Source organism: Pecten maximus, chromosome 6 (genome assembly GCF_902652985.1).
Source record: "Pecten maximus chromosome 6, xPecMax1.1, whole genome shotgun sequence".
Lineage (NCBI taxonomy): Eukaryota > Metazoa > Mollusca > Bivalvia > Pectinida > Pectinidae > Pecten > Pecten maximus.
Window position 1 is genome coordinate 24,005,895 of NC_047020.1, and position 24,392 is coordinate 24,030,286.

The 24,392-nt window shown below is 35.2% G+C and overlaps 1 protein-coding gene across 6 annotated transcripts in view; it reads right to left on the reverse strand.

The window, feature by feature from the left end:
• Positions 1-23,593, reverse strand: part of LOC117329299 — a 72,669-nt gene extending 49,076 nt beyond the window's left edge. For 5 of the 6 annotated variants that reach the window (XM_033887180.1, XM_033887184.1, XM_033887182.1 and 2 more), the window contains exons 1-22: positions 23,485-23,593; positions 21,308-21,518; positions 20,970-21,066; positions 20,478-20,607; positions 19,481-19,532; positions 18,681-18,765; positions 18,264-18,486; positions 17,140-17,315; positions 12,800-12,938; positions 12,160-12,271; positions 11,209-11,279; positions 10,874-10,921; positions 10,079-10,198; positions 6,763-6,825; positions 6,406-6,467; positions 5,219-5,335; positions 4,295-4,633; positions 3,091-3,291; positions 2,577-2,848; positions 2,012-2,166; positions 1,113-1,215; positions 688-772 (exon numbers count right to left, since the gene is read on the reverse strand). In XM_033887180.1, the coding sequence (XP_033743071.1) occupies positions 688-772; positions 1,113-1,215; positions 2,012-2,166; positions 2,577-2,848; positions 3,091-3,291; positions 4,295-4,633; positions 5,219-5,335; positions 6,406-6,467; positions 6,763-6,825; positions 10,079-10,198; positions 10,874-10,921; positions 11,209-11,279; positions 12,160-12,271; positions 12,800-12,938; positions 17,140-17,315; positions 18,264-18,486; positions 18,681-18,765; positions 19,481-19,532; positions 20,478-20,607; positions 20,970-21,066; positions 21,308-21,498 (2,841 nt within the window). In that variant the 5' untranslated portion in view covers positions 21,499-21,518; positions 23,485-23,593. The remainder of the gene's footprint in view (positions 1-687; positions 773-1,112; positions 1,216-2,011; positions 2,167-2,576; positions 2,849-3,090; positions 3,292-4,294; positions 4,634-5,218; positions 5,336-6,405; positions 6,468-6,762; positions 6,826-10,078; positions 10,199-10,873; positions 10,922-11,208; positions 11,280-12,159; positions 12,272-12,799; positions 12,939-17,139; positions 17,316-18,263; positions 18,487-18,680; positions 18,766-19,480; positions 19,533-20,477; positions 20,608-20,969; positions 21,067-21,307; positions 21,519-23,484) is intronic. The other variant, XM_033887185.1, reaches the window with a different exon arrangement.
• Positions 23,594-24,392: the final 799 nt, after the last annotated feature.

Consider the following 24,392-nt stretch of genomic DNA (forward strand, 5'->3'; position numbering starts at 1 on the left):
TCATAGATTTTTAAGACATTTTTACAATAACGGAAGTGCTAGAAGTGTACAAAGATTTCAATTATACAATTTTAAGATGAACTAGAAACTGTTCTGATTTATGGAGTTTGTTATAGCCAATCAGATTTGGTTTGTTTGGTTTGTTTTTGTTTAACGTCCTATTAACAGCCAGGGTTATTTAAGGACGTGCCAGGTTTTGGAGGTGGAGGAAAGCCGGAGTACCCGGAGAAAAACCACCGGCCTACAGTCAGTACCTGGCAACTGCCCCACGTAGGTTTCGAACTCGCAACCCAGAGGTGGAGGGCTAGTGTTAAAGTGTCGGGACACCTTAAACCACTCGGCCACCACGGGCCCTAGCCAATCAGAATCAAGGAATTGTGGAATTCAATTGATATTCCTAGATAACACTCACGTTATCACTTACACAAGGTATTTATTGGAAATGATTAGGGATGTAGATGTACCTAATGCTAGGGACAATGTTTGAGGCAGAAAGGAAATAGTGTTTGGGACGAGGTTTGGGACTATGTTTGGGACAAGATTTGGGATTATGTTTGGGACATGATTAAGACCATGTTTGGGACAAGGTTTGGCAGAGACAAAGGAAGATTTGTTATAGACATACAGATATTTGTTTGTTACAGGATCATTCTAGGAAAGATTAAATGTGTAAACAATGTAACATACCTCCTGCATAGCCGAGTTGTAATCCTGAGGCACTAGGAGAGTATCATCATCAAGGCCCACCAACATTGGGTCTGACCGACTCCGTCTGAGGCAAGAACAATTTATCAGTACAATACTTTACAAGGACTTACATATCTTTTAGGATTGTATTATGGTTTGGATTTTTTTTGTTTATTTTTTTTGTTTTTTACAAATTTATAACTAAATGCTTATATATGGGTCTGAGTTTTCCATATATTAATTTAATGTAAACTCTTATCAAAATTCTTTATTATATTTTGATTTTGGAGAAAAGAAACACTAAAATGTTACATGGTAATTCTCTTATTCTTACTTCAAACTCATTTATTAGTAAAATATTTTACAAGGAATTACATATCAACAATTTTGAGTTTAATATCACAGTGACATGAGAGACAGCTCACCTTAGAAGAGGGAAAACTGGTTCATATTCCTCCTCTGTCGGTTCAACAATCCCACCCTGTGGAGGAGGGGGACCTATAGGGGTCGATTCTCGACTCAATTCCTCTGTAAACAAAACCATACACAAATATAGTATAACATGAAATAAAGTTAACACAGTCTTCTAATATGGTACCTACGCTTTATGCATGTAAACATTGACTTTAGGTATAGTGATAGTTATCTGCCCCTTGTACCAAAGGTCAAACAAGTTACCTGCCCCTTGTACCAATGACCAAACAAGTTATCTGCCCCTTGAACCATTTGGTTTGATTTGGTTTGATTTGTTTAACCTCCTATTAACAGCCAGGGTCATTTAAGGACGTGCCAGGTTTTGGAGGTGGAGGAAAGCTGGAATACCCGGAGAAAAACCACCGGCCTAATGTCAGTACCTGGCAACTGCCCCACGTAGGTTTCGAACTCACAACCCAGAGGTGAAGGGCTAGCTAGTGATAAAGTGTCGGGACACCTTAACCACTCGGCCCCTGTGCCCCCCCCCCCCTCTTGCACCAATGACTAAACAGGATTTCCTTGGTCGGGTGGATCAGAAGTTTCCTCTTTTGAATGACGCTGGAGCCTCTTCCTTCAGAAGTCCCCTCTTTTCTGCGTGACAACATCACCACTGACTAGCTTTTCCTTCGTCTGCCAGAGCCTTTCCTTGTCAGATGTTTCCTCCTTTCTACCTCACATCACCACCTCAAACTTACCTGGCTATATTAAGTCTACCAGAGCCTCTCCCTTAAGACATTTCCTCCTTTCTACCTCACATCACCACCTCTGACTTACCTGGCTTTCTTAAGTCTACCAGAGCCTCTCCCTAACGACATTTACTTTCTACCTGACAACATCATCTCAGACTTACCTGGTTTTCCATCATCTACTGGAGCCTCTCCCTTCAGAAGTTTCCTCTTTTCGTATGGGTAGATTTTCCCTGCCTTCACATCTTCCTGGTACTGAGATTTGGCTTTATCAAGTTTAGTAAGATCTTCAGCTGACAAACTTTTGTGGTATATAACTCTATATAACATAAAGAGAGTATTAGGATATTCACCTGGTGTCTTCTTCTCGACCAGTGTTATTCTATCTTATCTTACACTACTGTGCCTACACTAGTTACATGATTATAATATTTCCATAAATGTTGGGAATATACACAAAAGGAACTTTTTTTTCATTCTAAAATGGGAGAAACTGTAAAACATTGCAAAAATTAAGGCAACAATAAAAATTTATAAATGTTCTCAGGGATTTATTCTGAACATTTTATGACCATATGAAATTTATTAAAACACATTTCAGAAAATATTTTATACCAGACTATGAGTAAAGCATTTTTACCTAATTTTTCATATACCAGCCAAAGGTTCAGCTCACACTGAAAATTAATTTTGTCAAATCCTTCTTGTGGGTATGATTATCTCCCTTACCTGAAGCTCTCCTGAACCTCCTGTCCTGCTTCTGTGACATCATCCTCTTCCTCCTCTTCCTCACTCTCCTCATACTCCTCCTGTTGTGTAGAGGACCGTTCACGAATATCCTGGCCCAAAACTACGGCAGGCTGGTATTCTGGAAATAGGACCTCCTTCACCTTGACAGGTGGAACATCCAGTTTAGGAGGGGCAGGCATCCAGTACAGACGAGATTCATCTGACTTCAGGACAATCTGAGAGCCCTCTACTGTGATTTCATCCTGCTCAAACTGAGGGAAGAGATTACATTGTATTAGTTGTGAATTAAACTGAACAACATGATTCTGCTTCATGGTAACCATTTTATGGTGTAAGAGGTCAAAAAATGGAATTTGGTTTAGAAAACAAGACTTTTATTTAAATGAAAGACCTCGACATGATAAGAACTCAAAAGTAATGACAACATTGTGATAAACTGTTACAAAAACATTCCTGTCAGATTTTCTCTTCGCCTAGTAAAATATGGCCTTACAACATTCTCTGCTCGTTTCTTCCAGATCATAAAGGAGTCCTCTCGGGAAGTTGTCATATCGTCGTCTGCCTCCATCAAAACACGCCTTGCAGCCGACACCAGTCTCTCCTCCTCTGCATCTCGTTCATCAGATGCCTTTGACAGCTGTGAAGCTGTCTCCTCTTCTATTGTTTCTGCCTGGCTTGGACCTGAGCTTCCGAACTAAAACGAATATTTTTACAATAACATCTGAAGGCAAAATAATAATTACTTTTTTTCTTTTCATTTTTAAAAAGAAAATGATAAGAGTATTGCAAACAGCACATAACACACCAGCATCATCTACTAGGGAGTCAGAATGATGGCAAAGTATACAAACTGATACAATAAAGATGGAATCACTACAGGGCATTGGAGGCACAACGTTCCTAAAAAAGTGGAAATTCTGATGAACCTGCCGTGGATACGATAGTATACAAGAGGTCTGTCGAAAAAAAATCCATGTAATAAGCTATTAGGAGTGAGCCCAACTTGGTAGTTCGTCCGTATATCTGTTGTTTATTCCAGAGTGTTGTTTACATGTTTCGGCTCTAAGGGAGCCATCATCAGATTTATGGAAGTTCAGCTTGTGTGTGTCCCTCTCCAGCATGTGTAGATAAACAATCTGGGCTATGGTGGAAAGAAATCTGGAGAAATCAAATTCTGGGAAATTTTCATCATTGATTAAAAAAAAATTCTGTTACTGAAATCTGGTTTAAAGCCAGGACAGAGAGGACATGACAAATCCACCATCATGTGAAGATTCCATAGCTCTGGCTATGACCTTAAACATATGACTTTGACATGAAAATGTTTCCTGGAAAACCACATTAAGAATGTGAGGTAACATTTCATGTTACAAGAAAAGATATTTGTATACTTTCACACAAAAAATGCAAAGAGTTACATATTTTACACTATCAACACCCTCTGAATGTTTGAACTTCTTGAATTTTAAATGAATAAATGATTAATTGAATGCCAATGAAATTCTGTCAAGCCCACTTCTATATTTTGCATGTAGCTTTCAATCTTATAAACACTCATTTTTAGGATTCAGTTGATATTGTTTTTTTCATTTGTTGGTGTAAATTGGCGTAAATACCACAGGAGCCAATTTTTTATGTGAAGCAGTGTATACAATATCAGTGATGTAGTATCTTTTGATTTTAATATGATATCATACCCTGTAGGGATGTTTCAGCTGGCCCTCGAATCGGCTCGGTGTGTGATATTTACGCCCCACATTTCTGAACTCATCAGGAAGCTGATAATCGGCTGTCACAGTACAAAAATGATGGATGTTCTTTGATGGATGGGGAGCCTCTTCCTGCTCAGGGGGAGGGTACTTCCGAGGGGACATTGGTTTCCATGACGACAAAAATGATACTGAGGATGATTGAATCGTGGTCTGAGGAATGTTTGGTTGTCGGAGTTGTCTCCCTGCTAGATCAAAACTTTGTCCTGCCACGCTAACAATGTCTTCGTAAGTAGCATCTGGAGGAGCCATCAAATCGTCATAAATCTGAAAAAATAAATCAAAACTAAAATAGAAAAAAGTAATAAAAATTTAATAAATTCAGTTTTAATACAAACACAAATATATATCATTATACCAGATTGTTATTATTTATTAATCCTATGCATAATACCGGGGTATTACAAAAATGAAATCATAATTCTTTATGGACAAATTTCTGTATCAATCTATCAACAGTTAAATGAAGAGATACACATCTCTGAAGACCTATCAGCTAAACATTTCCATAATCTGGGCTAGGCCTAGACTTTGATTTAAAAGTTAAAGATTATTTACCAAAACAATTCAGGGAGAAACTATCAGTAAGGCATCGAATTGGCTTATATATGTTCTGTAATGGAAATTTATAGCAGCCTTTGTAGGTTCTGCATTGTAAATTTATAATTTGCTAACATTGGTTCCGTAATGTAAAATTATAAGCAGCTAATGAAGTTATGTTTTAACTTATACACACCATATCCATCGTCGGATACCCACGGCTGATTGCACTATACTACACTAGCTACACAGTGTAATCAACCTTGGGTATCTGACGATGTGTCCATATTATACCCAATATATATAAACTACCTGTTTAATGTCTACAGACTCTAGTTGTCTCCCTTCGTCTGTGATCTCCTCACCGAAGATCACCCCTCGTGTAGTAGTATCTGTAGGCGGATACGGAATCTGTATGTCTGTCTGGGGCTGGATAGGAATGATTGGAGTGTTGTCAAACAAAAAATCAAACAGAAAAACAGAAAGCAGGGAAAATTAGCCATCAAACTTATTATCATTACAGATGACTAGTATTCAATAGGTGATCTTCATCCTAATACAACAAAATGATTCTCCATTTCAGTAGATTTTTCTCCTCTATGTTGTAATTTTACCATTTCTACATGTAGGCAAAGGCAACCCTCCCTGAGTATGGCAAATATGATGCAATGAGGAAATCCCCTAACCCTTCACTAACAAACCCCCAAACCCTTCACCGACAAACCCACAAATCCTTCATCTGACAAACCCTCTAACCCCTCACCGACAAACCCACTAATTCTTCATCCGACAAACCCCCTAACTATGCACCGACAAATCCCCTAACCCTTCACTGACAAACCCCCAAACCCTTCACCGACAAACCCACAAATCCTTCATCTGACAAACCCTCTAACCCTTCACCGACAAACCCACTAATTCTTCATCCGACAAACCCCCTAACCCTTCATAGACAAACCCCTTAACCCTTCACAGACAAACTCCCTAACCCTTCATCGACAAACCCACGAATCCTTCATGCGACAAACCCCCTAACCCTTCACCTACAAACCCACTAATCCTTGACAGACAAACTCCCCCAACCCTTCACAGACAAACCACATAACCCTTCACCAACAAACCCCCTAACCCTTCACTGACAAACCACATAACCCTTCACCAACAAACCCCATAACCCTTTACCAACAAACCCCCTAACCCTTCACCAACAAACCCCCTAGCCCTTCACTGACAAACCCCATAACCCTTCACAGACAAACCACATAACCCTTCACCAACAAATCTCCTAACCCTTCACAGACAAACTCCCCCAACCCTTGACAGACAAACCCCCTAACCCTTCACCAAAAACCCCATATCCCTTCACCGACAAACCCTCTAACCCTTCACTGACAAACCCCCTAACCCTTCACCAACAAACCCCCTAACCCTTCACAGTCAAACCCCCTAACCCTTCACCAACAGACCCCCTAACCCTTTACCGACAGACAAACCCTTACCTTGTCATCTGCTTGTTGGTCCACAGTTGTACCTTTGTTTGCGGGGCCACTGCCTGCCTCACCTACAATTTAAACATCAGTACTGCTATGTACTACTGCCCAACTCTAAAAATTACAATTGTACTTTTGTTTTGTAAATTGTTTTTATTTTACATATATACAAATGGTCATAAATTTGTCAAACATTTTTAAACACCTAAATAAACTTCCACATAAGTTGAATTCACAACTAGCTATTCTTGTGAAATTTCACTGTTATATTCACGTAGCATGAAATGAAGTGACTTATTACTGAGTTTTCATATACAATCATCAGACATTAAACACTGAAATATTCAAATCTTTATCCATTCTCACCTTCTGTCTTCCCATCCTCCTTCTCCTCTGGGATCTGTTCCTGTTGCCCACCTTCCTTTGATCCTAATCAGAATAATGAAATTTTACCTTAATAACATATAGATTACATCTACTGGAAAATAAACACGACTCAAAATTCAGGTGAAAACAGAGTGTACATCAAAACATTCAGATAACATTTACAGAGACACAAACAACCAGGTACATGTACTATAAAAGCATATACAAATGTATATGTATCATTGTAAGGCTTAAATTTTGTATGATAACATGGTTGTAAAGCGTAAAGGATGTTATTGCAAATAGCTCTGATTTTTCACTATTTTAAGGTAGAATAAAACATTCAAAATAAATACCTGAAAAATAACATTGATAGAAAAAATCTTTGGTCTATACTTTTCGCAAAACCACAAAAAATTGAACCATAAAAAACATTTATGCTGGCCCATGAATTCAGGATATATGCCATTTTTCCTATGGACCAAAATCATGGATAAAGATATAAAAAGTTGAAAGGTTACCATCTATACATTTTAACAGTATCATGTTAACGCTCAGCAAAGGCTCAGCATTGAAGTAGGAATAAAGAGAAAGAAACCAATTCTATAAAATAAACTAAACTGAAAAAATATATTAAACTCTTTGTTAATACATTTTATGACAAAGTGAAATATACACTAAAGAAAGTAAAATGATCACTTGATTAGAATAAAAACAAGGAGAACCGCAACTCTTTAAGCCAGATTTCCAAGCAGAACAATGTATTTTAATACTTAAGCTTACAACAAAATTCTGTGATAAACTGATAGAAAAAACTGCTGGTCCTTCAAGAGAACAATGCCCTATTGTTATATATTGTATAGGAGGAAACAACAGGGTAAAAAGTAACTGACCATTGTGTTATACAAATTTTAGAACTTTTGAATTTTATTTGTTACTAGTACAACAACCATATATATACCAATATATATAAATATTTGACCTTTTAAGCACTACACAGCACAAGGCTTAAATACAATACTACCATAATGATGCGGCAGTATGTCATCCATGTATCCTAAATCATCGTACCATAAATCATTGAACCGTAAATCATCGTACCGTAAATCATTGTACCGTAAATAATTGTACCATAAAACAATGTACAGTCAATCAGGATATTTTGATTAAAGTTGTATTATTAATCAGACCAACTGAAAATGATGTTGGTTTGAAAATGTAAAATATTCTGCATGTACTATATTTTCTGCTGCTGTGATTAAGTATTATACAGTTTATTTTCGTGAAAACAACAGTTTTTTTTTTGTATCTGCTGGTATATGAGAATAAATCACTTGCTTGTACTTTTGTACAAAAGGGGTTTGTCAGTTGTATGGGTCTCTGTGGATCTCTGTGAACTGCCATGACTGCAAAAGTCACAGCATTTTGTAACAAATCAACATTACAACATGGATTGGAATAGGCCAAAATTTGATGCAGGGTTGCTGAAAATGTTATATCTAGACACACTGAAATAAAACAATCAATAAAAAAAACATCAATTTTTCAGTAGGCCTACTGGCCCTCTGGGCTAACGTCGACTTATTGAAGGTTAACTAATGTTGTAGGTTGATAGATATCTGTCAGACAAGATAACAATACCTTATTGTTATAGAGACTGATAGTGTGAAAAGTTACTGATCAATTTTACGACATTAATACACAGAAACTATGACATGCATTTTATTTAGCGATTAATTCATACCTGAACACCACAAATTTTACCAGATGTTTCCTGGTGTGAAAACCATGCACTAAAGTAGTGAAAACATGACAGCCATGCACTTAACAATATGTTAATACAGTGCTTCTATGTATTGGATATTGTCGCATTCATCAACTCTTTAAGGACATGCAGGGTAATAAGGTAGAAAGCGGTGAAGGTGTGCTACGGTAATTACAAAAAGTGTGTTAAGGTAAAGGTGTACTAAGGTAAAGGTGTACTAAGGTAAAGGTGTACTAAGGTAAAGATGTACTAAGGTAAAGGTGTACTAAGGTAAAGGTGTACTAAGGTAAAAGTGTGCTAAGGTAAAAGTGTGCTAAGGTAAAGTGTACTAAGGTAAAGGTGTACTAAGGTAGAAGTGTGTCAAGGTAAAGGTGTGCTAAGGTAAAGGTGTACTAAGGTAGAAGTGTGTCAAGGTAAAGGTGTACTAAGGTAAAGGTGTACTAAGGTAAAGGTGTACTAAGGTAAAGGTGTACTAAGGTAAAGGTGTACTAAGGTAAAGGTGTACTATAAGGTAATGGTGTGTTAAGGTAAAGGTGTGCTAAGGTAAAGGTGTACTAAGGTAAAAGTGTGTTAAGGTAAAGGTGTGTTAAGGTAAAGGTGTACTAAGGTAAAGGTGTACTAAGGTAAAGGTGTACTAAGGTAAAGGTGTACTAAGGTAAAAGTGTGTTAAGGTAAAGGTGTACTAAGGTAAAGGTGTACTAAGGTAAAGGTGTACTAAGGTAAAGATGTACTAAGGTAAAGGTGTACTAAGGTAAAGGTGTACTAAGGTAAAAGTGTGCTAAGGTAAAAGTGTACTAAGGTAAAGGTGTACTAAGGTAAAGGTGTACTAAGGTAAAGGTGTACTATAAGGTAAAAGTGTGTTACGGTAAAGGTGTACTATAAGGTAAAAGTGTGTTAAGGTAAAGGTGTACTAAGGTAAAAGTGTGTTAAGGTAAAGGTGTACTAAGGTAAAGGTGTACTAAGGTAAAGGTGTACTATAAGGTAAAAGTGTGTTAAGGTACAGATGTGCGAAGGTAATTACAAAAGTGTGTTAATATGAAGGTTTCTGAAGTAAAAGTCTTTTAAGGTAAGGATGTAGTGATAAGAGATCGTTACATGTACACAAAGTCAGGGTGGGCCGAGGTACTGTACATTGCGGTTACATGTACACAAAGTCAGGGTGGGCCGAGGTACTGTACATTGCGGTTACATGTACAAAAAATCAGGGTGGGCCGAGGTACTGTAGATCATGATTAGTTGTGAAACATGCACTAGGTTAGGCTGGGCAGAGGTAGAAAAATGTGAAACATGCACTGGGTGAAGGTGGGCAGAGGTAGGAAAATGTGAAACATGCACTAGGTTAGGCTGGGCAGAGGTAGAAAATGTGAAACATGCACTGGGTGAAGGTGGGCAGAGGTAGGAAAATGTGAAACATAATCTAAGTTGGGGTGAATATACATTTGTTACACTACAAGTGAAACATGCACTAAATGGTGGTTATATCAGAATAAAAGTCACCAGTGAATGTGACTGATGGGTATTTAGTACAAAGGGAGGTAAGTGACATCATACCCTCCAGGACTGATGGACTAGTTCGGGCCGTGGTGTCTCCCATTGATGGGGATGACACACTTGTGCCCTCTAGATGAGGGGTTTGTGAAACACTTTGGGAATCCAGCTCCAATTCTGTATCTGTAGTTGTAAGGGTTACACAAAACATACAACATCAAAAAACAAAAATAGCAATAAAAAACATTACACTGCTTCAACAAATAGTCTAACAATAAATATATTACAGGTACAAATAGGCAAACAATACAAAAATAACAATAATGAAAAACAATGACTCTAGGCACAGAGAACAGATGTATATTGTAAATTACACAAAAAGTAGGAGCTACTTAAGAATGAATTATCCCAAAGAGAAATACATGTACATTATTTTGTAATATAATTTTTAAATGGTAATACTTTATCAAAAACAATTGAAAAAAAAAAAAATTAAAAATAATTTTGACATGTGAGATCCTGGAACAAACAGGCAAATCAATAAAATGATATATGAAAATGAAAGTGAAAATAAACACACACAAAATGATGGTAGATATAATCAATAATTTTTATAAAACTAACATATGGTATAATGTAGCCTACTGTAGTATATATGAAGTAGTAAATTGAATAAATGTTTAGTAAAAACCACACTGACATGACTCAATAATGAAATTTTGGATGTAGAAAAATGTTGATAATTAATACCATATTGTCGGGACGAATACATTCAACATTTTGACCTGATATCAAAGGGTTTTATACAATAGATTTTTATATTGAAGCCTAATACATTGAGAATGTTAAGATATCTACCTGATTTCTTCAAATCTGGAGAGTCTGTTTTCTGGGCTTCTTCATCCTCTATAAAAACAAACAAAAATAATTCTCCAACAACACAGGTTTCAATAAACCTTATGTAAAGTGTAAAAATGGAATAGTTTTGCTGAGAATTTTTTGTTCATTGCCTTGGAAGACTACAAAATTTATAAATCTTTTGTAATTTTTCAATTTTAAAATCAACGATTAAATACTTGAGATATTTTTTTAATATCCATAAAAAGATTAAGAATACAAAACATATCAATGTAAATGAGAAAACTGAATCAGAATGTCACAATGTCTTATATCTGACCAATGTAAATAAGTACCATAAAGATTGTCCCCTGCCATGACACCTTCAAGTAGCTCTTGTATCCTCCGATCAGCCTCCGATATCTTCCTGAAATTATACACCAAGCAATATTGAATATACACATACATACAATGCCATCTATCCTTACTGGTTTGACTGGAGCATAAATATCGGCTTAGTTGTATACAGAGTCCAATTTATACAGGGTTATTGATTAAGGGATAGGTCCAGTTTATACAGGGTCAGTGATTTAGGGATAGGTCCAGTTTATACAGGGTCAGGGATTTAGGGATAGGTCCAGTTTATACAGGGTCAGTGATTAAGGGATAGGTCCAGTTTATACAGGGTCAGTGATTTAGGGATAGGTCCAGTTTATAAAGGGTCAGTGATTTAGGGATAGGTCCAGTTTATACAGGGTCAGTGATTTAGGGATAGGTCCAGTTTATACAGGGTCAGGGATTTAGGGATAGGTCCAGTTTATACAGGGTCAGTGATTTAGGGATAGGTCCAGTTTATACAGGGTCAGTGATTTAGGGATAGGTCCAGTTTATAAAGGGTTAGTGATTTAGGGATAGGTCCAGTTTATAAAGGGCCAGTAATTTAGGGATAGGTCCAGATTATAAAGGGTCAGTGATTTAGGGAAAGGTCCAGTTTATAAACGGTCAGTGATTTAGGGATAGGTCCAGTTTATACAGAGTCAGTGATTTAGGGATAGGTCCAGTTTATACAGGGTCGGTTATTTAGGGATAGGTCCAGTTTATACAGGGTCGGTTATTTAGGGATAGGTCCAGTTAATTGGAGTGATTGAATGACTAAAAGCTGATATATTTTGTCCTTATTCTTCTATTATAGTTTATCTACACTGTAATTATCCACTTAATATTGCCCTGAACAGGTGTGATGAGAGGCGGTGATTTCATCTTTATTGGGTTACAAAACCTTTATACACAACAACAATGCTTCTTACTTTTGCCCTGAATGAGCTCTGAGAGAGGCGATGATTTCATCTACAGTTCTCTCTACCCTGGGTTTGACTTCTGTCTCCTCTTCCTTCTCTTTACTCTTTCCTTTTGCCTTTTCTGAAAGCACAACAGTCATAATCTATGTGATAAGTTTTACAAAATCTACTTTTGCCTCCTCAGTAACCTGACATTGTTTGGGTTAATATTTCACAACATGAAGAAACTGCCCAAACTCCTGTCAGTCTTTCTGTAAGGATGACAACAGAGTAATGATTTCTCCGATAAATTCAGTTTGTCCCCTTTCATACAAAAACTTTATAGAGCTTTATTTCAGAGTCATAGATAACAATTACTTGTATTTGTAGCTTTATATATATATTTCTCTTATCTATCAGAAGCACAATACACAATTAATGTACACTGTACTATACTATAATAAGTCCTTTTTGACTATTTAAGAATTGTTTATTGGTCCTTTTTGCTATTTCTTATTTTTCAAGAGAAGAATGAAAAGAAAGAGGACAAATAAGAATAGAAAGATCACAACAGCAATCTTTTTAGATAAGCATCGATCGCTTTAATGTATATTCTTGGATTTCCTTATTATTTTCAATCTTTCTCCTGTTTGGGTGATATCCCTCTCACCTTTAGCCGATTTTTTACTGTCTTTCTTGCCGTCCCTCTTTCTTGGTGACTCTTTCTTCTTGCCTGATTTATACAGAGCCTCAGACCCAGGTCTGGATATTCTTCTGGCTTCCTCCAGTAGATCTTTAGAGGACTTGGCCTTTAAAAACAGTTTATACAGAAATGTAACATGGATTATCTTATAAACAAATGTAACATGGACTATCTTATACAGAAATTTAACATGGACTATCTTATAGAGAAATGTAACATAGACTATATTATACAGAAATGTAACATGGACTATCTTATACAGAAATGTAACATAGACTATCTTATACAGAAATGTAACATGGACTATCTTATACAGAAATGTAACATAGACTATCTTATACAGAAATGTAACATGGACTATCTTATACAGAAATGTAACATGAACTATCTTATACAGAAATGTAACAGACTATCTTATACAGAAATGTAACATAGACTATCTTCTACTGAAATGTAACATGGACTATCTTATACAGAAATGTAACATAGACTATCTTATACAGAAATGTAACATAGGCTATCTTATACAGAAATGTAACAGACTATCTTATACAGAAATGTAACATAGACTATCTTCTACTGAAATGTAACATGGACTATCTTATACAGAAATGTAACATGGACTATCTTATACAGAAATGTAACATGGACTATCTTATACAGAAATGTAACATGGACTATCTTATACAGAAATGTAACATGGACTATCTTATACAGAAATGTAACATGGACTATCTTATACAGAAATGTAACATAGACTATCTTATACAGAAATGTAACAGACTATCTTATACAGAAATGTAACATAGACTATCTTATACTGAAATGTAACATGGACTATCTTATACAGAAATGTAACATAGACTATCTTATACAGAAATGTAACATAGACTATCTTATACAGAAATGTAACATGGACTATCTTATACAGAAATGTAACATAGACTATCTTATACAGAAATGTAACATGGACTATCTTATACAGAAATGTAACATGGACTATCTTATACAGAAATGTAACATGGACTATCTTATACAGAAATGTAACATGGACCATCCTATACAGAAATGTAACATGGACCATCCTATACAGAAATGTAACATGGACCATCCTATACAGAAATGTAACATGGACTATCTTATACAGAAATGTAACATAGACTATCTTATACAGAAATGTAACAGACTATCTTATACAGAAATGTAACATAGACTATCTTATACAGAAATGTAACATAGACTATCTTATACAGAAATGTAACATGGACTATCTTATACAGAAATGTAACATGGACTATCTTATACAGAAATGTAACATGGTTTATCTTATACAGAAATGTAACAGACTATCTTATACAGAAATGTAACATAGACTATCTTATACAGAAATGTAACATAGACTATCTTATACAGAAATATAACATGGACTATCTTATACAGAAATGTAACAGACTATCTTATACAGAAATGTAACATAGACTATCTTATACAGAAATGTAACATGGACCATCCTATACAGAAATGTAACATGGACTATCTTATACAGAAATGTAACATAGACTATCTTATACAGAAATGTAACATGGACTATCTTATACAGAAATGTAACATGGACTATCTTATACAGAAATGTAACATGGACTATCTTATACAGAAATGTAACAGACTATCTTATACAGAAATGTAACATAGACTATCTTATACAGAAATGTAACATAGACTATCTTATACAGAAATATAACATGGACTATCTTATACAGAAATGTAACATGGACTATCTTATACAGAAATGTAACATGGTTTATCTTATACAGAAATGTAACATGGACTATCTTATACAGAAATGTAACATGGTTTATCTTATACAGAAATGTAACATAGACTATCTTATACAGAAATGTAACAGACTATCCTATACAGAAATGTAACATGGACCATCCTATACAGAATATGTAACATAGACTATCTTATACAGAAATATAACATAGACTATCTTATACAGAAATGTAACATGGACTATCTTATACAGAAATGTAACATGGACTATCTTATAGAGAAATGTAACATAGACTATCTTATACAGAAATGTAACATAGACTATCCTATACAGAAATGTAACATGGACTATCTTATACAGAAATGTAACATAGACTATCTTATACAGAAATGTAACATAGACTATCCTATACAGAAATGTAACATGGACTATCTTATACAGAAATGTAACATAGACTATCTTATACAGAAATGTAACATGGACTATCTTATACAGAAATGTAACATGGTTTATCTTATACAGAAATGTAACATGGACTATCTTATACAGAAATGTAACATGGACTATCTTATACAGAAATGTAACATAGACTATCTTATACAGAAATGTAACATAGACTATCTTATACAGAAATGTAACATGGACTATCTTATACAGAAATGTAACATGGACTATCTTATACAGAAATGTAACATGGACTATCTTATACAGAAATGTAACATGGTTTATCTTATACAGAAATGTAACATGGACTATCTTATACAGAAATGTAACATGGTTTATCTTATACAGAAATGTAACATAGACTATCTTCTACAGAAATGTAACATGGACTATCTTCTACAGAAATGTAACATGGACTATCTTCTACAGAAATGTAACATGGACCATCTTATACAGAAATGTAACATGGACTATCACTTTGGTTTTCATTTGATAAAGCTGAAATCACTAGGAAACTGCACTCATACTCAAATTCTCATTTTGTGTTCAGTGTCAAAACTTTTGGTGGTAAATATGCATTAACATTTTTTTGATGATTGGAAAGAATTTCAGAAAGACTTAAAGTAAGATACATGTATTATTTTCATATCTAGATTTTTCTTTTAAACTCTTAATTCCTGATTTAAGATGGTTTAAAGAAAGTTGGGTTCAGCACAGACTTCAAGTTTGAGCAGGAAAAGGATTTCATGAATAAATATCTACCTATCAAAAGCTGGTAGGTTTTTGTCGTGTGATAGACATTAGAAATTTCTTTATACAAGGAAAAGCATTTTACAACAACTTTTCAAGTGATATGAAACGTGACTTATTTGTTGCATGACAGTTTCATTACATTGGAGAGGACTTATATAGACATGCCTGTTGTCCAATCCATTAGTTTTATAGCAATGAAATTTGTTGAAATGAAATTACAGTTTTATAGAAGAAGTCTTTTTGAAATATCTGGAAATTACATCAGAAAAGCAGAGGTGATATCAACTTTCAGAAAAGTATCCACACCTGATCTGAGAACAGTTTGGATATATGTTCCTCAAAATATACCAAACCACACATTCTCTGTTCAAACTTGAAATTAAGACAGACACAGTCTGTATGTATTTAGAATATAAAAGTCCTAACTACTTAGGTATTTTAAGCAATAATCTAAATGATCCTTGAATAAAATGTAAACTATATATTGAGTGACCTATACAGGGTCTAATAAGTACATGTAATAATGATAGTATAGTCCAACATAGGTACTGGATCCTAACAACAACATAGGTACTGGATCCTAACAACAACATAGGTACTGGATCCTAACAACAACATAGGTACTGGATCCTAACAACAACATAGGTACTGAATCCTAACAACAACATAGGAACTGGATCCTAACAACAACATAGGTACTGGATCCTAACAACAACATAGGTACTGAATCCTAACAACAACATAGGTACTGGATCCTAACAACAACATAGGTACTGGATCCTAACAACAACATAGGTACTGGATCCTAACAACAACATAGGTACTGGATCCTAACAACAACATAGGTACTGGATCCTAACAACAACATAGGTACTGGATCCTAACAACAACATAGGTACTGAATCCTAACAACAACATAGGAACTGGATCCTAACAACAACATAGGTACTGGATCCTAACAACAACATAGGTACTGGATCCTAACAACAACATAGGTACTGGATCCTAACAACAACATAGGTACTGAATCCTAACAACAACATAGGAACTGGATCCTAACAACAACATAGGTACTGGATCCTAACAACAACATAGGTACTGGATCCTAACAACAACATAGGTACTGGATCCTAACAACAACATAGGTACTGGATCCTAACAACACAGGAACTGGATCCTAACAACAACATAGGTACTGGATCCTAACAAACATATATATATATGTATATGAAGAGGACCTTAATGAAGATAAGCCTATATTATGAGCTTGATGAGTTGTACCTTCTAAAATAAAGTATCATTATCCTTGTTAAAACACCCTAGCAGTACATACATCCCGACTGACAGCCCTGTCGTCTCCTTCATCTTGGGCTTGCATGGCAGTCTGTACATTTTCCATATCCTGGTCAAGGCCAGCGATGACGTCATCATATTGACTGTAAATGCCATCATCAGGTAGGGAAATGTTCTCACTCTGTAGGGACGACCGGATACTGGTGGCACTGTGGGCTGAGGAAATAAGTGATATCACTGTGTAACTAGAACCTTAATATTATACCTTTGGTTGGCTAGTTATTTCTATATTTTTACTACATTGTCTTGAAATATGGTTGTTATTTGCTGTAACTGTATTAATCCTCAAATAAGCGTCTTTCCCTACTGTAAAAGTTAAGTACCATATTACCAGTAATACTCAAATAAGCCCCCTCCACTACTGTAGTGTAAAAGTTCAGTACAGTATTTATCCTGAAATAATCCCCCTTCCCTAGTGCAGTGTGAAAGCTTAGTACTGTATTCATCCTCAAATAAGCCCCCTCTCCTACTGTAAAATTTGGTATTAAAGTCTGCGGAGGGAATATTATTTGTGAACCACTTTTAGTTTCCTATTTTGAATCAATGAATGAAGAAGGGGCTGACTTATTTGTGGGCAGGGGTTGAATTGAAGATTAATACAGTATTTTGATACATTTGAAGTGCTGCCATATCAAATAATCAAATAGCCTTCAAAATCGTTGATAAAATGATGTGTCGACGACTGCATTTATCTGAGATAGAAAGTAGGGGTTGTGTTATCTTAAATATTTTAATATAAGTATATATGCCTTAGTGTCAATAAATCACTGATTTCAGGCCAGTTTGAAATTACCTTGGTACACTGTAAGTCATATTCAGTGAAGTTGGATATTTCAAGAATATTTTTTTGATTTTACCAATGAAGTTTCTTATTACATCTTTCATAGACTGAATGCTCTTATAAACATACAGAATGATTGTAGTGAGTTGATGAGTAATCAGATTTGTGATTGATTTAGCAATGAGTAACAGAGACCACCAAAGGTGAACACATCAACCACAGTTAAACTGAAGTACCAGTACAGGCCATTTGTGAACCATATGCCCTGTGCACCTACGAAGACAAATTGATCGCAACCATCCAGGAAACCTTTAGTAACATACCTGGGGTTTGTAATCGTTTCTTGAGAGGTTTCTTCAATGAGGATGGATGTGGTACAGGTTTTTGCCTCTCTTTAAACTGAACTCCTCTCGTAGTTCCCTCAGAACTGACAATGGCAGGCTTTTTGTACCAATCACGGTCTGACATAATCAACGGCTCTTCCCTTACAGTTTCATCTCCAATAGGTTCGGGGGAAACTGGCGAGCCTGAACGTAACTTGTTTGCCTGAAGGTCACAAATATTCAATCAAAGATTAGTGAAATTCCAAAGTTCAAAGAGTCATAAACAAAGATAAAAGGTTTATGAACCAAGCAATCAAGAAATGGTGACTGTTTAACGTTTTACAATAATACAAATACGGATGCTCACTGGTCTTCTGTGCTGATTTTTCAATAATGTAATCTCCTCTATTTACTTACCATTGCCATCTGGTCAAGCATGGAGTCCTTATCAACAGCTGCAGCCTGACCTTGTAGGACCACCTTCAAAGCTGGTACATCCACACTGTTAAATATCATAATATGCATATAACAAAGACAAAATTCATCAGCTTGGTTACAAAGGGATTAAATCTCACCATCAACTGTGTTGACAATAATAGTTCTGATATACAACGTATATACATAAAAATGAGAATAAATACATAGTGCAGTTGGTTTTTTTGTTGTTTTTTTAATATTTTAATGTTTGAAAGCCATTTTGTTCAAATAAACTTTAAAAGATGGTCTGCTTGGAGTCAATAAGTCAACAAAATGTTAGCTCCTGAGCTTATTCCAGATAAATACAGTACCAGAATTCCTTGAAATAAGCCAACCCTCTAAAGTGAGTCAAAGTTAATCAACTTTGGACTCCTGGGATTATTTCAGAGTATATACAGTATACTGGAACCACATGTTTTGACAGGTTTTCTGTGAGCTCTGGTTTCTTAAGGGTACCTGGGGTACTTGTTATAAATCATCATTATTAGAAGAAATTATTACGCTAGTTAAAATGTGTCCATGCTGGACAGTGTCTGGTTCAGATAGAAAGTACAGTGGACAAGGAATGAAACAACAAAATTTTAATGTGGTCCTGGTATGGAATTACAAGGTAATATTTATAAACCGATGACACAGCCATATACTGTATGAATATGAATCATAAAATCTTTTTCCAATAATTTCAAACATGGGTTAGATCAATACTAATGTATGTAACACTAGAACAAGGAGGCTGTTACCTTTGTCTGGCCGGGGTGACACCTACAGAGGATATATGGGGCTGCTTCAGCTCTGTAACATACAGCATAACATTATACATAATACTGTATCAACATTGGTTTATTTTGAAACACAGAATGTGACGCAGATAGTGTGTATTGTCAGATTAGATAAGAATTTGGAATACCCATTAATTTTCTTAAAAGGGATTAATTAAAGAATTTTGTTACCCGACTCTCTATGTAAATTAAATATTTTCGACTATTGACCAGTCAATATTTTGACTGTTGACTGGGGAGGAACATACGCATACGCCCAAACACCCAAATGATTATGATGAAGCATCTTTCTGATCGTGATTTGTTAACAGTATCTCTAACCAACTTTGGAGTAAGAGTTTACTGAAGACTTTTTACGCGTTCCTCAGCCTAATAAAATAGCATATGAGTGAAATTTTTTGGGTTATTCAGGTAACAAAACTGTTGTTTCGTGTCTTATCAGTCATGTGGCCTGGGGAAACAGTTCATCAGGTTGGTCCCTGTAAAAACACCTCGGGGAAGAGTTTTGAATGTTGACTGATAAGGCATGAAACAACTGTATAAATTACTATAATGTTGGTTTTGACAAGATTTTCAAATAATCAGTTGTCGGATTAGACAGGTTATCAGTTAATTCATTAACTTTTGATGTCAGATTAGATAGGTATTACACTTGTGATTTTACTGACTTACTATTTAGGTGTCCAATTGGACAGATTTTATAGCTGTGATTCACTGACCTTTGGCATCAGATTAGGCAGGTGTAACAGTTTTTCTGACCTTTGATGTCAGATTAGACAGGTGTAACAGTTTTTCTGACTTTGATGTCAGATTAGACAGGTTTAACAGTTTTACTGACCTTTGGTGTCAGATTAGACAGGTTTAACAGTTTTATTGACCTTTGATGTCAGATTAGACAGGTTTAACAGTTTTACTGACCTTTGATGTCAGATTAGACAGGTTTAACAGTTTTACTGACCTTTTGTGGTAACTGTAGAATCCTTGGTATAAGGATATTTCCTCGTCTTGTCCCCTGGGGCCTGGGCATTACTTCCCTTATCCAGGGGATTGTAGGCGGGAATATTTGGCACCAACTGGAACTTTGGGTCCTATGAAGTAACAGAAGACTATTGACCATATATTGACATTAGACAGTATAACATGCTTGCTAATTAATTACATACATTTGTAATAACTGCAGTATTGTGTTCTTGGTTTTGTAATTTTTCCATTTACTTACTGGTATTACCATTTTTGGTCAAGATCCAGATATCAAACAAGAGATTAAAATCTGGTGGCAAGCCTGGCTTTCCTGGAAATTTAGAGTAGTTTAAACTGTAAAATTACTGTTTTAGATTAGAAAGCATGGCTATGCATCATTTCCATAAGAATCATTTAACAAAATGTTAAGATTTTTTTCATGTTGAACTAGGAGTTCCTCATGATACTTTTTTTTTACATGTGTTCTTGCCTTCTTAGCCCCTTTAGCTGGAATATCATCATGGAAGACAGGCTGGGTCTTTCTCTTCTCCTTTACTTTTTTTGGAACAAACTCTGGCTGGAGTCGCCTGTGTTGAGTAAATAAAAGATAATTCAAATAAAAGTGAGCGAAAAGCCAAAAACCAAACGAAAAAAATACAAATTATTAATGTGAACAAGATATGAAAACATTCCATTTTAACATACATGTACATTTATTTGCAATAATTGATTTAATGTTCAAAATTAAATTTTTGGTGTGAAACTATTTTTGAAACTACTTTCGGCACAATGAATCCAAAGTAAGAATTGAACAATAAGAACACTTACTTAGAGGTATATTCCTCCTCATCCAATGGTTCCTTGCTTTTCTGTTGTTTGTTGTATATAATCTCTGTCACGGATTTCTTGGCCACGTCATCCAATTCATGACGCAGTGTCAACTCTACCTGGCGATTGGTGCCATGTCGGAAAGCTCCTCGAGGATCCTTTTGGTTCGGAAATAGTTCTTTCCCAGGCATGTTTAGTTACGCAGATGTTTCTGTAATTTATATATGGTCATATAATGAATTTAGGTACAATCCAAAGGGTATTGTCCAGGAAATCAAATTATCAACACCTAAACCTTTTAATTCATGCTTGGTTTGCTTGGTTAACTGTCCCATGAACAGCCAGGCTCATTTTGAGGTAGAGTCTCCCTATAGTAGTTGGTGACTACCTCACTGAACATCTGCCACATGCCGTCCAGAGCAACCAGGTAAAGTGTCTTGAACAAGGACACAGTAGCAACAGCAGGATGGTTTATATTATCAGATTCCATTAGGAACGCAAACTACCCCAAGTAGGGATCAGACAATCACCTCAGATCACCATTGGAGGTTATGCGGAACTGAATGAGTAAAATAAAATTTTACAGCCCCCTTGTTTAAATTCAGCTATGTACCATCTGCAAACTATCATCAACTGTTTTCTGATAATCATAACTTTATCATTCTCGTTCTGTTTATGATTGAATTTATTTTCATTTAACCTCTTAAAATGAATAAAACATCTCTGAGTTATCAATATGATCCCATTTAATGATGAAGTGATCCCTTATGCGGTGTAGTTAAATGTTCATGTAACATATAATGAGAATCAGCATCTACATTTCAATCAGATTGCATGACAGGTCTAATCTCGGATCAAATCAGTTACATCAACATGTGAAGTTTAAATGATGATTTGCAAAACTTTGAGAAATGAGAACAGAAATCATTTTTTAAATCTTAGAATCCCCTATCCCTACTCCAACAATGTAAGAGGTTTTACACGGAGAAATACTTTTGACAGGCGCCATGTAACCTCTAACTGCTCATAGCTGATTTTCCCAATGCTGACGATGCAATTTTCAAAGTTCGTATACTGAAAAAATATAGCGTTTCAACTTACATTTAAATGATCAACAGTGTCCAATATATATATTTCTTTCCATAATCCCATAATTAAATGAGAATAATTTCGTAGCAAACACACAAATTATGAAGTTTTCTTCTTCCGAAGCGAAGCAGAGCTCAAGCAGACAATACTGCCGGTAGTAATAGAAGAAATACCACGTGATTTGTTGGTTAATACAAAAATGGATTACAACCTATGACCTACAAGCGGAATATAACAAAATCTGTATCATTTCGTTCCGTTTGAAACATCCAAAACTATTTTGTATCAACCTTTAAGACTTAGGCAGCCATTTTAAAAAAACACTAGAAAAGTGCTACAACGACATGGACGTGTATTTTGTGTGTTCTATACCGGATTATACTATATATTTGTGTCTGTGACATACATATATGGGATATTGCATACATGATGCGTAGACATCGTTGTAATGACCTGTCAACCACTTTTAAAAGTGATTTTTTCAAGCATATCAATTCAAGCTGCATTAAAGAATTAGTGCTTCGGAAATAAGAGGTCGCAGTCGGCAAACTCATATACGATAGAAAAAGAGCCGACCAGTGGCCTCTTATGTTATAGGAGTACCCCTATCCCCACAAAATAGTCTCCAGATTTCATTATCCTTTACAACTATCATAGAGTAGGAATATAATTACTGTGCATACATTCAAAGTGAGGGAGAAAGTATGCGTTGACATATATAGGCCTACTGTAGATCTAGTTGTTTTGGTAATTTCCGTGCATTTGAATTAAATATATGCCCAGTATAAGAACATATGTATACATGTACACTGTGTACAAGCAAATGTGTTCAAACAAAACTGGGTAATCATTGATAAAAATAAAAACGAAATTTCTATATTCAAGCGACTGTCTTTCATCTGCATCCAGTTCTAAAAACTAACAAACCTCTTCAAAGGCCTACTCTAAGGGATACAGTACAGTACATCTCGAGAAGTTTGCAGTATTGCCTTCAAGATTTACTGTAAAGTCTAAGAGCACCTGTTTAGCTGAAGATTTAACTTATTCGGAAGTTTTTCAGAAATACTCTATATAATTATCTAGTATACCTTGCATGAAACAAGTTGATGTCATAAGAACGGTTGATATCGGCTTGAATGTCTTCGCTTCATAGCGTTATCGGTAAAAATCTGATTATGCCCGCCATATTGTTTACAGTGTGGTTGACTACAAAATAACGTGTGAAACGGGATTTGCTAGATATATACAACTAAAACGTATATTCTAGTTATTTAAAAAGTTTACATTCATAAAAGATCATTTAAAAGTATTCTACGAAAATGAAATTCATTTTTATATTAGAAATCTATGAATAATAATATTTTTACTGTAAAGTCACAATATATTACTTGACACACGATGAAACCTTTATTCTGGGTTGCTTACCATTGTTTCGCCTAACCGATTGCAATAGCTCCAAGGACGGACATGAACGATCCAAGGCTGACATCTCAGAACAGGATTATTCTTTTTTCCATATATTACGACAGAGGCTTAAGTACATTTGCCACAGAGCATCTTTGTGCATCCGTGAAAAAATAAAGAGGGGATAAATAGCTACTTTTCAGAATTTCTGCATAAAAAATCATATTGGTCATATATTCAATATTTTTTTTAATATTGAATACATTTTTAAGATATAAAAAATAAAGTATATTTCTGATATAAAAAAAATATGTGATAACGCGGCATTGTTCTACTTTTCTTCTTCATTATTTTTTATAGTAATATGTTTAATGCTATCCTTTTTATAACGGAAAATATTCGTTTATATGAATAAAGCGAATTCTTGTTATCAAAAAAAACATTTCTTGATATCAAAATATTTTTTTTTGTATATAAAAACAGTATCTTCAAATATTAAAACGTCGCCTGATATGTATTTGATTCAATCTTTAAATTCAAAATTTGGTTGCATGATCTTTCAACAGATTATGTCCATACCCATGTGCACAGG